We start from the raw sequence: 14,175 nt of genomic DNA on the forward strand, positions 1-14,175 counted from the left end.
ATTTCCTTGCAACCTAATTAAGAATTAAGTAAACGAAAGTGGAGAGCAGACCTACGCTTAACTTGGCACGCAAATATCTAAATATAGGACAGGCTAGTTAAATCTTAAATAATGAAGTTAGATTTTTTTTTTCTTTTTGTATTCCCTAGATAACCATCTGCAATAACAGAGGCCCAAGTTGAATTTAAATGCAATGGATTCTAGATACCTCTGCTTATTTTGAAGAGAAAGCTTTATTTATTTATTTATTTTTTGGCTGCGATGTGTGGTTTGTGGGGATCTTAGTTCCCCGACCAGGGATCGGGCCCGTGCCCCCTGCATTGGAAGCACAGAGTCCTAACCACTGGACCACCAGGGAATTCCTGAGAAAAACTTCTTTTTTTTTTTTTTTAATAGTTCATTCTTTTTTTTTTTTTTTTTTTTTAATTAATTTATTTATTTATTTTTGGCTGTGTTGGGTCTTCGTTTCTGTGCGAGGGCTTTCTCTGGTTGCGGCAAGTGGGGGCCACTCTTCATCACGGTGCGCGGGCCTCTCACTATCGCGGCCTCTCTTGGTGCGGAGCACAAGCTCCAGACGCGCAGGCTCAGTTATTGTGGCTCACGGGCCTAGTTGCTCCGCGGCATGTGGGATCTTCCCAGACCAGGGTTCGAACCCGTGTCCCCTGCATTGGCAGGCAGACTCTCAACCACTGCGCCACCAGGGAAGCCCCAAAAACTTCTTAAAAGAATAAAAATATTGAAGAAAGAAAGTACTAATGAACAATAGGCATTTTACAGATATTTAAAATATTTTCTGCTGTGAAGTGCTTTAAGATTTACTGATTTGGTGGCAGAACATGACATATATGTAGGTGAAGTGTGCTTTCTCCTGCTGAACTCTAGAATTAGGCAGATTTAGCCACCCAAATGTGGCAAGAGCTACACTAATGTAGGCCTCCCTTAGTCCATGGGCATCGATGAGTAGAAGAAATCATTGCCCTGTGATGACAGCCCAAGAGGAAGGAGAAAGGGACTGGGTTACATGTGCGCAGCTGTTTCTCCCAAACTGACCAACTGGATTAAATCACTCATCTCTTTCAGGAGTTGGGCAGAATAAGGTAGTGGAGAAGGTCTAGAATGTTACAGTATATGTTGAAGTCACAGAGTATAAATCTCCCCCTTTAACAGCAATAATCAAGTATTTCCCATTCTGCTTTTTAGACCTCACTAAAGGTGATAATATTTCAAACATAGATATGTGGAAGCAAACACTGCAGTACAAGAGCCCCATGATCTGGCTTTGCTCACATAGGTCTTAAAAGGAAAAAATGAGAGATTTGCTTGCAACCCACAGCCAGTCTATGTGGGCACACAGGTTGACTGCTTCTTCTTACTGCATTCCTTGGGATAGAAATGATAGACCAGAGTGACCTCCAATCATAATTTAATATCATTGTAATAATTTGAATGTGGCATCATTAAAAGAACTGCAATTTGATAATATTTTAGATAAATGGAATTAGATGTCTATAATATCATTTTCTGGTTTTAAAAAACTTTTTTTAACATATATGTTAATATTTACTTTCAGTTCCTTCAGGAATTAGCGACAATTTCAGTTGTCTCCTCTCTTTGACTTCCAGCTCATACTGGAAGTTTACAGCAATACTTGCCAATATCTTTGCATCACAAATTGTTCCTCCTGGGACTTACAATTTGCTCAAGCTCTGTTTGTTGATGAGTCTAGTACAGACAAGTGACCGTAACAAGGAACTGGAAGATTGCCTGGATCTTTTAATTATAACAAGTGATATTCTACTCGTAGACAGGTAAAATATATGACATTATGAATTGGTCACAGATTTGCATACATCTTTTCCATGAGTATTATTACAAGGCAAATATTTGGAATTTATCTGAGCAGTATAAATATTTAAATAAACTTTTATCAATGAAGTTCAAAACTTTTTAAAACATGAATTCAGAAATGGGATATTTGCTTTCAACATTTTGAGAATCTAACCACTCGAAGTTTCAACTTGTTTCCCCACTCAGACCTTTTAAAACAAATGCCTCCTTTGCAGGCTTCCTTTTCCCCCATTCCCTAGATCAGTGTTCTGCTTTTGTACTTTGTTTTCACTTCAAAATAATCTCCCCGCTAGAGCTAACAAGCTGTTTTCTTCTTTTTCTTCAAGATTCCATTCAATAATATTGATTCACTGCGCCCAAATAAGCCTGTTAAAAGTGCCAAAATTACTGTTTTGGGGGTGTCACTCTAACCTTGGAGTAAGCCTCTACTCAGCATATTGGGGCTCCCCACTAGCAAGTACCCTTTTTAAAAAGTTACTTAAATGTTCAAAAAGCTAGGAATAAGCTTCATATATTAAAATCATGTATGCAAGTATAAAGCAAAAACAAATTTATGGAATGAATTTTAAATTAAAAAAATAAAATTCAGATTAGCTCTAACTTAATTGGACAGATGATGTTTTGCTAAAATTAAAATTAAATCACAATGTAAATATAGTGCTAACTGCTACAGATTGTACCAATTTAATCTTACACTAACGAGCATGAGAATATTTGTTTCCTAACAGCCTCACCAACACTGGGTATTATCAAACTTTAAAATTTTGCCATTTGATGGATGGAAAGTGGTATTTTATTTTAATTTGCATTTCTTTAACTAGAAGTAAGTTTTAGCATCATTTAGAATTTGTTAAACACTTTTTATTATTTTTCTATGAACTCCTTGACCATTGTCCATTTTTTAAATTAAGTTGTTTATTTCTTACTGATTTGTGATACCTCTTGTAAATTAAAGCCTTTGTCTCTCTTTCTGTTTGTCATTAACCTTTTCCTGTGGTATTTGGGGCTGTATGAGAGATTTGGTGTTTTGTTTTGTTTTTTAGGTAAAATTTACAAAAATAAAGTGAAGTAATCAGATCTTAGGTATACAATTCGATGAGTCTTGACAGATGCATACATTCCTATAGCCATCACCTCAATAAGATATAGAACATTTCCGTTTTCCTTTACCTTGGAAAGGTCCTTCATTTTCTCTTCCAATTAGTTCCTATCTCCACGGGTGATTTCTGTCACCATAGGTTAATTTTCCTGTTCTTGAACTTCGTATAACTAGGATCATACGGTGCACACTCTTTTGGGTCTAGCCTCTTTCGCTCAACATGTTTTTGAGATTGGCCCTGTTGTGTGTATCAGAAGTTCATTGTTTTTATTGGTGAGTAGTGTTCCATTATATGAATATACCAGAATTTGTTTATCTGTTCTCCTAGTGATGGACATTTGGGTTTTGCATGTTTTTTTTTTTTTTAATTATTAAAGCAAAGTCCTAGGACAGGGCATGGCACACAGAAGATGATCAATTGATATTTGACAAATGAATCAATGAATGGATTTGTGGGGTTTTTTTTTTGGCTGCGTTTTGGGTCTTCATTGTTGCACGTGGGCTCTCTCTAGTTGCAGCGAGCGGGGGCTACTCTTAGTTGCGGTGCGCGGGCTTCTCACTGCGGTGGCCTCTCTTGTTGCAGAGCATGGGCTCCAGTAGTTGTGCCCGTGGGCTCAGTAGTTGTGGCTCACAGGCTCCAGAGTGCAGGCTCAGTAGTTGTGGCGCACGGGCTTAGTTGCTCCAAGGCATGTGGGATCTTCCTGGACCAGGGCTTGAACCCGTGTCCCCTGCATTGGCAGGCGGATTCTTAACCACTGCACTACCAGGGAAGCCCTGGGTTTTGCATGTTTTGACTATATAAGTAAGGCTGCTATAAATATCTCTTGTTCAAGTCTTTTTGTAGACCTAGGTTTTCATTATCTTGGATAAATACCTAGGAATGGAATTATTGTGTCATAAGGTAGGTTTATATAACTTTATAAGAAACTGCCAAACAGTTTTTCAAAGTGGTTGTACAATTTTACCTTCCTAACAATGAGTTAAGGTTCCAGTTGTTTCTATCCTCACCAACAACCAGTGTGGTCAGTCTTTCTCAATTTAGCCATTCTAGGGCATGTGAAATGGTGTCTCATTACGGTTCTAAGTTGCATTTCCCTGATGACTACTGATTCAAGCTCTTTTTCATGTGCTTATTAGCTACTCATGTATCTTCTTTTCTGAAGTGTCAAGTCCTTTGCTCACTTTTAAATGGGGCTCTTCCAGATGCACATCTGTTGTCACATATGTATCATGAAATTTTTCTCCCAGTCTAAAGCTTGAGTTTTTTTTTCTTAAAGATATCTTTGTTGAGCAGACCTTTTAGTTTAGGTTATTATTTTCTTTTATGTTTAGTGTTTTCTGGGTTCTGTTTAAGAAATCTTTGTCTACCCCAAGGTCATGAAGATATTCTTTTATGTTTTCTTCTAGAAGTATTTGTTTTTACATTAGGTCTGTTTTCTATTACAAGTCAATTTTTGTATATGATACAAGGTAGGAGCCAAGATTAATATTTTTCCTATGCATTTATCTAATTTTTCCATACCATTTGTTTAAAAGACTTTCCTTTCCCCATTGAATTGCTTTGCTACCAATGTTGAAAATTAGTTGAACTGGTTATAAACTAGGTGTAAAATTGAACTGGGTATATATCTATTTAAACGTTCTTTTCTGTTATTTTGACCTTTATGTCTATAATTATGCCTCACATTCTTGATTATTGTAGCTCTATATTAAGTTTTGAATCAGGTAGTGCAACTTTATTCTTCATTTTTAAGATTTGTTTGCACTATTTTAGGTCGTTTACATTTTCTTATAAAGTTTAGGATCTATATGTTAACATCAACCTCCATCCCCATCACCCCCAAAGAGCCTTTAAGGATTTTGATGGAACTGCATTTAACTTATAAATCAATTTGGGAAGAATTTACATCTTAACAATGTTGAGTCTTCCAATCTGTGAATATGGTATATATCTCCATTTATTTAAATCTTAATTTCTTTCAGCAGTGTTTTGTAAAGGTCATGCACATAATTTAAGTTGATTTCTAAGTATTTGGTATTTTTGATGCTATTAAAAATGGTAGTGTTTTATTAATTTTATTTTTCAAATATTTGCTGTGAGTATATAGAGATACAATTGATTTTTGTATTTGGATCTTTTACTCTGTGACCTTGTATCAGTAGTTCAAAAAATTCCTCAGCTGATTCCAATGATTAGCCAAGTTTGAGGCCCATTGTTCTATATAACTAGGTTCTCAGACTGACTGCATGTTAGAATCATCTGGGATAATATTAAAAAAAAAAATTTATGACTGTGGTTCACCCCTAGAGATTCTAATTTACATCGTTTGGGGTGGGGCTTGGCATTAGAATTTTTTTAAAAACCTAGGCAATTTTTTTTTGTTAAAGTATAATTGACATGCAATATCATGTTCATGTACATCATAGTGATTCAATATTTATATACATTTCAAAATGGTCACCACAATAAGTCTAGTTACCATCTGTCACCAAACAAAGTTATTACAATATTATTGACCATATTCTCTATGCTGTACCTTACATCCTCGTGACATTTATTTTATAACTAGAAGTTTGTACCTCTTAATCCCTTTTACTTATTTCGCTTTCCCAATCCCCCTCCCCTCTGGCAGCAACAGGTTTGTTTTCTATATCTATTCTGTCTTGTTTTGTTTGTTCATTTGTTGTTTATTTTTAGATTCCACATATAAGTGAAATCGTATAATAATTATCTTTTTCTATCTGACTTACTTTACTTAGCATAATACCCTCTAGGCCCATCCATGTTGTCACAAATGTCAAGATTTCATACTTTTTATTGCTGAATAATATTCCATTATATATCTACCACATCTTCTTTATCAATTCATCTATTGATAGACACTTAGGTTGTTTCCATATCTTGGCTATTGTAAATAATGCTGCAATGAACATAGGGGAGCATATATCTTTTCTAATTAGTGTTTTTGCTTTCTTTGGATTAATACCCAGAAGTGGAATTGCTGGATCATATGGTAACTCTATTTTTAGTTTTTTGAGGAACCTCCTTACTGTTTTCCACAGTGGCTGCAACAATTTACATTCCCACCAACAGTGCATAAGGAGTCCCTTTTCTCCACATTCTTGCCAACGCTTGGGTTGTTTTTTGTTGTTTTTTTGTCTTTTTGATAACAGCCATTCTGACAGGTGTGATGTGATATCTCATCATGGTTTTGATTTGCATTCCCCTGATGAGTAGTGATTTGACCATCTTTTCATGTGCCTGTTGGTTCCCCAGGTGATGTTAATGTGAGCTAGGGTTGAGAACCACTGCTCTATAGGCTTGCAAATTTTCTTTCTAAATCTTACTCACCCATTTTATATATCTTCAAATTAGCATCTAAATTCTTTGGAATGACACATACACTAGACATTTTATAGCATCTGCCTATCCACATTTAAGAGATACTCCTTCACCCTCTTTGTACCGTATCTCTGCTCATCATAGTAGATTGCACCAGCAAGCTATGATTTCTGTGGCAAGGATTTAAAAGCTAAGCTAAGATAATCATATTCCTTTCTTATAATTTAAGTTTGAGAAATGAAGAGGGTGAGGCAATTGGCAAAGAGATTAGAAAGCAAACGGATGTATCAAGAGTTATCTTGGGCTTCCCTGGTGGCGCAGTGGTTGAGAATCTGCCTGCCAATGCAGGGGACACGGGTTCGAGCCCTGGTCTGGGAAGATCCCACATCCCGCGGAGCAGCTGGGCCCGTGAGCCACAATTACTGAGCCTGCGCGTCTGGAGCCTGTGCTCCGCAACAGGAGAGGCCGCGATAATGAGAGGTCCGTGCACCGTGATGAAGAGTGGCCCCCACTTGCCACAACTAGAGAAAGCCCTCACACAGAAACGAAGACTCAACACAGCCATAAATAAATAAATAAATAAATAAATAAAATTTAAAAAAAAAGAGTTATCTTGATACATAGGTAGCAGGGGTAGTCATGATGAACTATTGGCAAGCCTAAATGCAAAAATTTTGAATAAACAAAAGAAAGCAATTCATAAAAAAAGGAAGTCCCCGTTCAAATGTCATTTCTCTATAGCTTTCTCTGACTTCCATCCAGGAGGAAATAATGATCTTTTATGGATGTCCTCATGACATTATTTTAGTACTTATCACATCGTGTTTTAGTTTTTTGTCTACATCTCTCTAGGCTGTGAGCTTTCCAAGTTCCTTTCCAAGGACCAAGACTCATATATATATATATATATATTGTTAATAACCTGAGACAATACATAGCAAAGACAAATTCTTTTTTTTTTAAATTAATTAATTAATTTATTTTTTGCTGCACTAGGTCTTTGTTGCTGCATGTGGGCTTTCTCTAGTTGCGGTGCACGGGCTTCTCGAGGGCTACTCTTCGTTGCAGTGAGCGAGGGCTACTCTTCATTGCGGTGCACGGGCTTCTCATTGCGGTGGCTTCTCTTGTTGCGGAGCACAGGCTCTAGGCGTGTGGGCTTCAGTAGTTGTGGCATGCGGGCTCAGTAGTTGTGGCTCACAGGCTCAAGAGCACAGGATCAGTAGTTGTGGCGCACGGGCTTAGTTGCTCTGCGGCATGTGGGATCCTCCCGGACCAGGGCTCAAACCCGTGTCCCCTGCATTGGCAGGCAGATTCTTAACCACTGCACCACCAGGAAAGTCCTACATATACGTTTTTATCCATAGCACTAGTGCTCAACAGACATTGAATCAAATTAAATCTAATTGTATAGCTATTACGCATTATGACTTCTGAAAATCAAATATTAAATAATAGTAATGAAATTTATTTTTTCCCTTAGGCTTTTGAATTTTAGTATAAACCTTGTGCCCCGTGGTATACGTCATCCAGTCTCTACTGAAATTTTTCCTACTCTATCCAGGAATAAGTATGGAACTGGAGCAGTTAGCATTCAAGCTGGCAGTGCTTTGCTAGCTAAAGGTGGTATCTGCTTTATAGGAGACTTGGCTTCACACAAGAAAGATAAACTTGAACAGCTTCAATCAGGTAAACAGTATTTTTTCAAATTAATTTTCATCTGTTTAACTTATAGTCTCATTAGTGTCAAGGGGTTACTTAACAATTAAGATTGTATTGTACACATTTTAGGAAGAGAGAAATTATATTAAATGACATTTCTCATTTTACCTTTATAAGTAAAAACAGAGGAATTTAATGTGCAACATTAAATCAGTTGTGCTAACACATGAGTTTGTATTAGGTCAGATTTATTTCGTTTTCTTGTCTTATTGCATTAGCTAGGACTTCCAATATGATGTTGAAAAACAGTGGTGAGAAGGAACATCCTGATCTTGTCTTGCTCCTGATCTTAATAGGAAAGTTTCACGTTTCTCACCATTGAGTATGATGTTAGCTGTAGGTTTTTTTGTAGAAGTTCTCTTGCAAGTTGAAGGAATTCCCCTCTATTCTTAATCTACTAAGAGTTTTTTAATAATGAATTGGTGCTGAATTTCATCAAATGCTTTTTCTACACCTATTGATATGATAATGTGATTTTTCTTCTGTAGCCTGTTGATATTATGGATTACATTAATTGATTTTCAGATGTTGAACCAGCTTTGCATACCTAACATAAACCCTACCTGGCTGTGGTGTATAATTCTTTTTATACATTGTTGGACTTGATTTGCTATTATGTTGTTGAGGATTTTTGCCTGTATATTCACAAGAGATATTGGTCTGTAGTTTTCTTTTTTTTTTTTTATAAGCTCTGGTGTGTGGGCCTTTTTTTTTTTTTTAATTTTGTTACATAGGTTTTTTTTTTTCTTTTAATTTATTTATTATTTATTTATTATTTATTTTTGGCTGTGTTGGGTCTTCGTTTCTGTGCGAGGGCTTTCTCTAGTTGCGGCAAGCGGGGGCCACTCTTCATCGCGATGCGCGGGCCTCTCACTATTGCGACCTCTCTTGTTGCGGAGCACAGGCTCCAGACGCGCAGGCTCAGTAGTTGTGGCTCACAGGCCTAGTTTTTCCACGGCATGTGGGATCTTCCCAGATCAGGGCTCGAACCCGTGTCCCCTGCATTGGCAGGCAGATTCTCAACCACTGCGCCATCAGGGAAGCCCCTGTAGTTTTCTTATAATATCTTTTGTCTGGTTTTAGTATTAGGATAATGCTGCTTGGGCCAGATTTATAACTAACAAGGATATGGACAGATAAGTATCGGGCCAAGAGAAGTTAGGGCCTTACACTCTTGGCATACCAGCAAGAATGTGCAGCAATATGCAGGGCACATAGCATATTGCCTCTCCCTACAAGAGAATGCAGAAATAGACCCACGCTAATATGCTTACTTGATTTTTGACCACAGCATCAAAGCAAGAAAATGGACAAAGGTAAGTTTTTTCAACAAATGATGGTGGAACATCTGGCTATATATATGGAAAAAATTAATATTGGCTCATACCTCACAATTGTACACAATAATTAATTAAAGATGGATCATAAACCTAAATGTAAAAACTAAAATTATAAAGCTACTAGAAGAAAACATGGGAAATCTTCATGACCTTAGTGTAGGCAAAGATTTTTTAGACAAAACCCAGAAAGCAATAAACAGAAAATAATTGATGAATTGGACTTGATCAAAACTAAAAAGTTATACACATCAAAAAGGCCATTTAAAAAGTGAATAGGCAAGCAAAGAAAAAGAAAATAATTGCAATACATATATTTGACATAGGACATATACCTAGAACATAGAAACAATTCTTACAAGTCAGTAATTTCAAAAACAAAGAACCAGACAGCCTACAGAATGGGAGAAAATATTTGCAAAGGATGTGACTGACAAGGCTTAATCTCCAAAGTATACAAACAGCTCATACAACTCAACAACAAAAAAACAAACAATCCAATCAAAAAATGGGCTGAAGACCTCAATAGACATTTCTCCAAAGAAGACATACAGATGGCCAACAGGCACATGGAAAGATGCTCAACATCACTAATTATTAGAGAAATGCAAATCAAAACTACAATGAGATACTACCTCACACCAGTCATAATGGCCATCATTAAAAAGTCTACAAATAACAAATGCTGGAGAGGGTGTGGAAAAAAGGGAACCCTCCTACAGAGTTGGTGGGAATGTAAGTTGGTGCAGCCACTATGGAAAACAGTATGGAGGTTCCTCAAAAAACTAAAAATAGAGTTGCCATATGATCCAGCAATCCCACTCCTGGCATATATCCAGACAAAATTATAATTCAAAAAGATATTTGCGCCCCTATGTTCATAGCAGCACTATTTACAATAGCCAAGACATGGAAACAGCCTAAATGCCCATTGACGGATGAATGGATAAAGAAGATGTACTTTGTCAATACTACTCAGCCATAAAAAAGAATGAAATAATGCCATTTGCAGCAACATGGATGGACCTACAGATTGGCATACTAAGGGAAGTAAGGCAGACAGAGAAAGACAAATATCATATGATATCATTTATATGTGGAATCTAAAGTATGACACAAATGAACTTACCTACACAACAGAAACAGACTCATAGACATAGAGAACAGACTTGTGGTTGCCGAGGGAGGTAGGGAGGGATGGAGTGGGAGTTTGGGGTTAGCAGATGCAAACTAGTATGTATAGAATGGATAAATTATCCTACTGTATAGCACAGGGAGCTATATTCAATATCTCTGATAAACCATAATGGAAAAGAATATAAAAAAGAATGTATATTTATATATATATTTCTGTACAGCAGAAATTAACACAACATTGTAAATCAAACATTCTTCAACACATACACACAAAGAACCCAGCAAAAAAATGGTCAAAAGACTTAGATAGTGACTTCACAAAGGAATGTATACAAAATGACAAATAAGTGCATGAAAGAGTGCTTAATATCATTAGTTGGATATTGGGGAAATGAAAATAAAAACCACAATGAGATACCAATACTTACACATACTAGCAGGTGCTGCTTCATGGGCGGGGAACAAGTATAGTTCCCCCTAGAAGAGCCTGGCACTTGGTTAAAACTCTACTGTCACCATCTTCAAATTTTTAATGATTTTAGGGCTTCCCTGAGGGCTCAATGGTTAAGAATCCGCCTGCCAATGCAGGGGACACAGGTTGGAGCCCTGGTCCAGGAAGATCCCACATGCCGCATAGCAACTAAGCCCGTGCGTCACAACTACTGAGCCTGCGCTCTAGAGCCCATGAGCCACAACTGCTGAAGCCCGCACGCCTAGAGCCTGTGCTCTGCAACAAGAGAAACCACCACAATGAGAAGCCTGTGCACCGCACTGAAGAGTAGCCCCCGCTCGCCGCAACTAGAGAAAGCCCGCGCACAGCAGTGAAGACCCAATGCAGTCAAAAATAAATAAATAAGTAAATTTTAAAAAAATTATAAAAAGAAAATTTTAATGATTTTATCTTTGAAGTTGTTTTGTAAGGAAGACAGTGGAGCTTGAACGTGAGCAGAGGAGATACATCCATGCATGTGTCCACCATGCCTTGCTGCCCTATTTCAAATAGCATTTGCGATCACTATGAGGCTTGTTCACACACTTAATTTGTAATCAGTTTGATTCTCGCTGGACTCTCATGCATTGTGACTACACTGCAATTCAGTGCCTATGTTCCTTTTCAAAACATCTTCTGCTGAGTGAGATGGGGAGCTGATAGCCCCAAGGAGGCCAAGCTTTCCATTTGAATCAGACTTGCTTCTGTAATAGGCAGTGGCGTTCTAAGAAACACAAATGACCAAGGAACCCCATCATATCCTTTCTTACTTGGTTACTTCCCTGTATTTGCCAACCTCTTATATTGAAAATGATAATATAGGAGGGAAGGGAAAGATAGGGCAACCTGTTGTTCCTTTTCCTTTCAGTCCTTCCTTACTCATCAGTAGAGAGTGCTGGTGAAATGTGTGCATATCAAGAAACAAATTAAAAACAGTTTTGTGCAAAATAAAAATATTTCCCCTGTTCTGATAAGAACAATAATATATAAACATGTATTAATACGTCCTACAAAATACTAATGATGTTGCATATGAGTTAAATGCTCAAATATTTGTATTTAAGACTGGAATTGTACAATATGAAGATAAATGGTAAAATTCATGTCAATAATTTAAAATTTTAGTATTAGACTGACAGCTACTTCTATTACATTTTCTGGTAATAGCTTTATTGAAATATAATTTGCACACCATAAAATTCACCCACCTAAAATGTACAGTTCAGTGGCTTTTTGAATATTCACAGAGTTGTACAACCATCACCACTATCTGTTATACTTTCAGAACATTTTCATTACCCCAAAGGAAACCCCGTACTCATTAGCAGTCACCCCCCATGCTCCCTCTCCCCAGAGTTCCCAGAAACCTAATCTGCTTTCTGTCTCTATGGATTTGCCTATTCTGGACATTTCATATAAATGGAATCATACAATTTGTGGTCTTTTATTACTGGCTTCTTTCACTTAGCATAATGTTTTTGAGGTTCATCCATGTTGTAGCACGTATCACTTCATTCCTTTTTTTTTTTAAATATTGATAAAATACACAATGTAAAATTGACCATTTTAACCATTTTCCAATGTACAGTTCAGTGGCATTAAGTACATTCACAATGTTACACAATCATCACCACTATCCATTTCTAGAACTTTTTCATAATCCCTAACAGAAAGTCTGTACTCATTAAACAATAACTCTCTATTCCCCCCCTATCTCTAGCCCCTGGGAATCTCTATTTGACTTTCTGTCTCTATGAATTTGCCTCTGCACAGAATCTCATTCCTTTTTATGGCTGAATAATATTCCAATATATATAAGTGATTTTATATATATATATAATCACTTAAAAAATCATTCATCTGTTAATGGACCCTTGGGTTGTTTCTACCTTTTGGCTATTGTGAATAATGCTGCTATGAACATTGGTGTAAAAGTATCTGTTTAAGTCCCTGCTTTCAACTCTTTTGCATATATACCTATAAGTGGAATTGCTGGATCATGTGGTAATTCTATGTTTAACTTTATGAGGAGCCACCAAACTGCTTTCCATAGTGGCCACACCATTTTACATTCCCACCAGTAATGCACAAGCGTTCTAATCTCTCCACATCACCCCTATTAACATTTTATAAGTAATAAAATATTTTTAAAAGAAAAAGCTTTATATAAAAAACAGCATTTTCCCCTGCTTTTTGAATAAGAGGCCCATATTTTCATTTTACATTGGACCTTACAAATTATGTGACTGGCCCTGGCTACTAGAATGACAAAAATTAAAAAGACCAACAACAACAGATGTTATCAAGGATGTAGAGAAGTTGGAATTCTCATATATTGTTGATGAGAGTATAGAATAGTACAACCATTTTGCAAACTGCTCTGGCAGTTTCTATATAGTTAAATATATATTTACCTTATGATCCAAAAGAAAAATAAACATGCATACAAAAAACTCTTATCGTGAATGGAGAGAAGACTAATTTGAGAAATATTTGGGAGATAGCATCCTAGGAATAGAATTGAATCCATAGATTGAATGCTTATAAGGGATGAGGGGAGGATAGAAAGGAGAATGGGATGTTTCCACATTTTTTGTTTGGGTTTTAAGTGGATCAATGGTGATTCTCCTAATTGTGAGTAATGCACAAGAGCCATTTGAGGAGGAGAAATGATGAATTTGGTTTCTCACATGTTGAATTTGAGATATATTTTCTCCTAGTCACTCCTACTTAGATGGCCCACTTTCTATTATTTTTTTTTTTGGCACATAAAAGAACATTGTTGGGGACTTCCCTGGCAGTCCAGTAGTTAAGACTCCACGCTCCCAATTCAGGGGGCGTGGGTTCGATCCCTGGTCGGGGAATTAAGGTCCCACATGCCGCATGACGCAGCCAAAAGAAAAAAAAAAAGAGAACATTGTTTAATTTCAGCCTCCCTTGTAAGCCTGCACTACCTGCACTATATGACCAGTCTCCTTACCCTCTGCCTATTCCTCCCAATTCACGATTCTGGCTACATGCTTTGGACTGATGATACTCATCGTCAGGGGACACATAAACATTCAAATGTTTTCCTTGCCTTCTTCTTTTTTATGGCAGATCCTCTAATTTAGCCATATCTTGCATAACAATCAAATTTACTTGTGTCTTTACTATCCAAAATTTAGACTGTAAAATTCTGTATAATAATATTTATTAATTT

The 14,175-nt window shown here is 36.9% G+C and overlaps 1 protein-coding gene across 8 annotated transcripts in view; it reads left to right on the top strand.

Moving 5' to 3' along the window:
• The window catches only part of MCMDC2 (minichromosome maintenance domain containing 2), a 41,451-nt gene that overhangs the window by 12,098 nt on the left and 15,178 nt on the right, over positions 1-14,175 (top strand). For 7 of the 8 annotated variants that reach the window (XR_014255637.1, XR_014255638.1, XM_082433641.1 and 4 more), the window contains 2 exons: positions 1,571-1,808; positions 7,771-7,976. Coding sequence is in view for 6 of the 8 variants with exons in the window: in XM_082433641.1 (XP_082289767.1) it covers positions 1,571-1,808; positions 7,771-7,976 (444 nt within the window). In the remaining 2 variants the exon portion in view is untranslated. The remainder of the gene's footprint in view (positions 1-1,570; positions 1,809-7,770; positions 7,977-14,175) is intronic. The other variant, XM_082433643.1, reaches the window with a different exon arrangement.

This window comes from Balaenoptera physalus (genome assembly GCF_965194825.1).
Source record: "Balaenoptera physalus genome assembly, chromosome: 17".
NCBI classification, from domain to species: domain Eukaryota; kingdom Metazoa; phylum Chordata; class Mammalia; order Artiodactyla; family Balaenopteridae; genus Balaenoptera; species Balaenoptera physalus.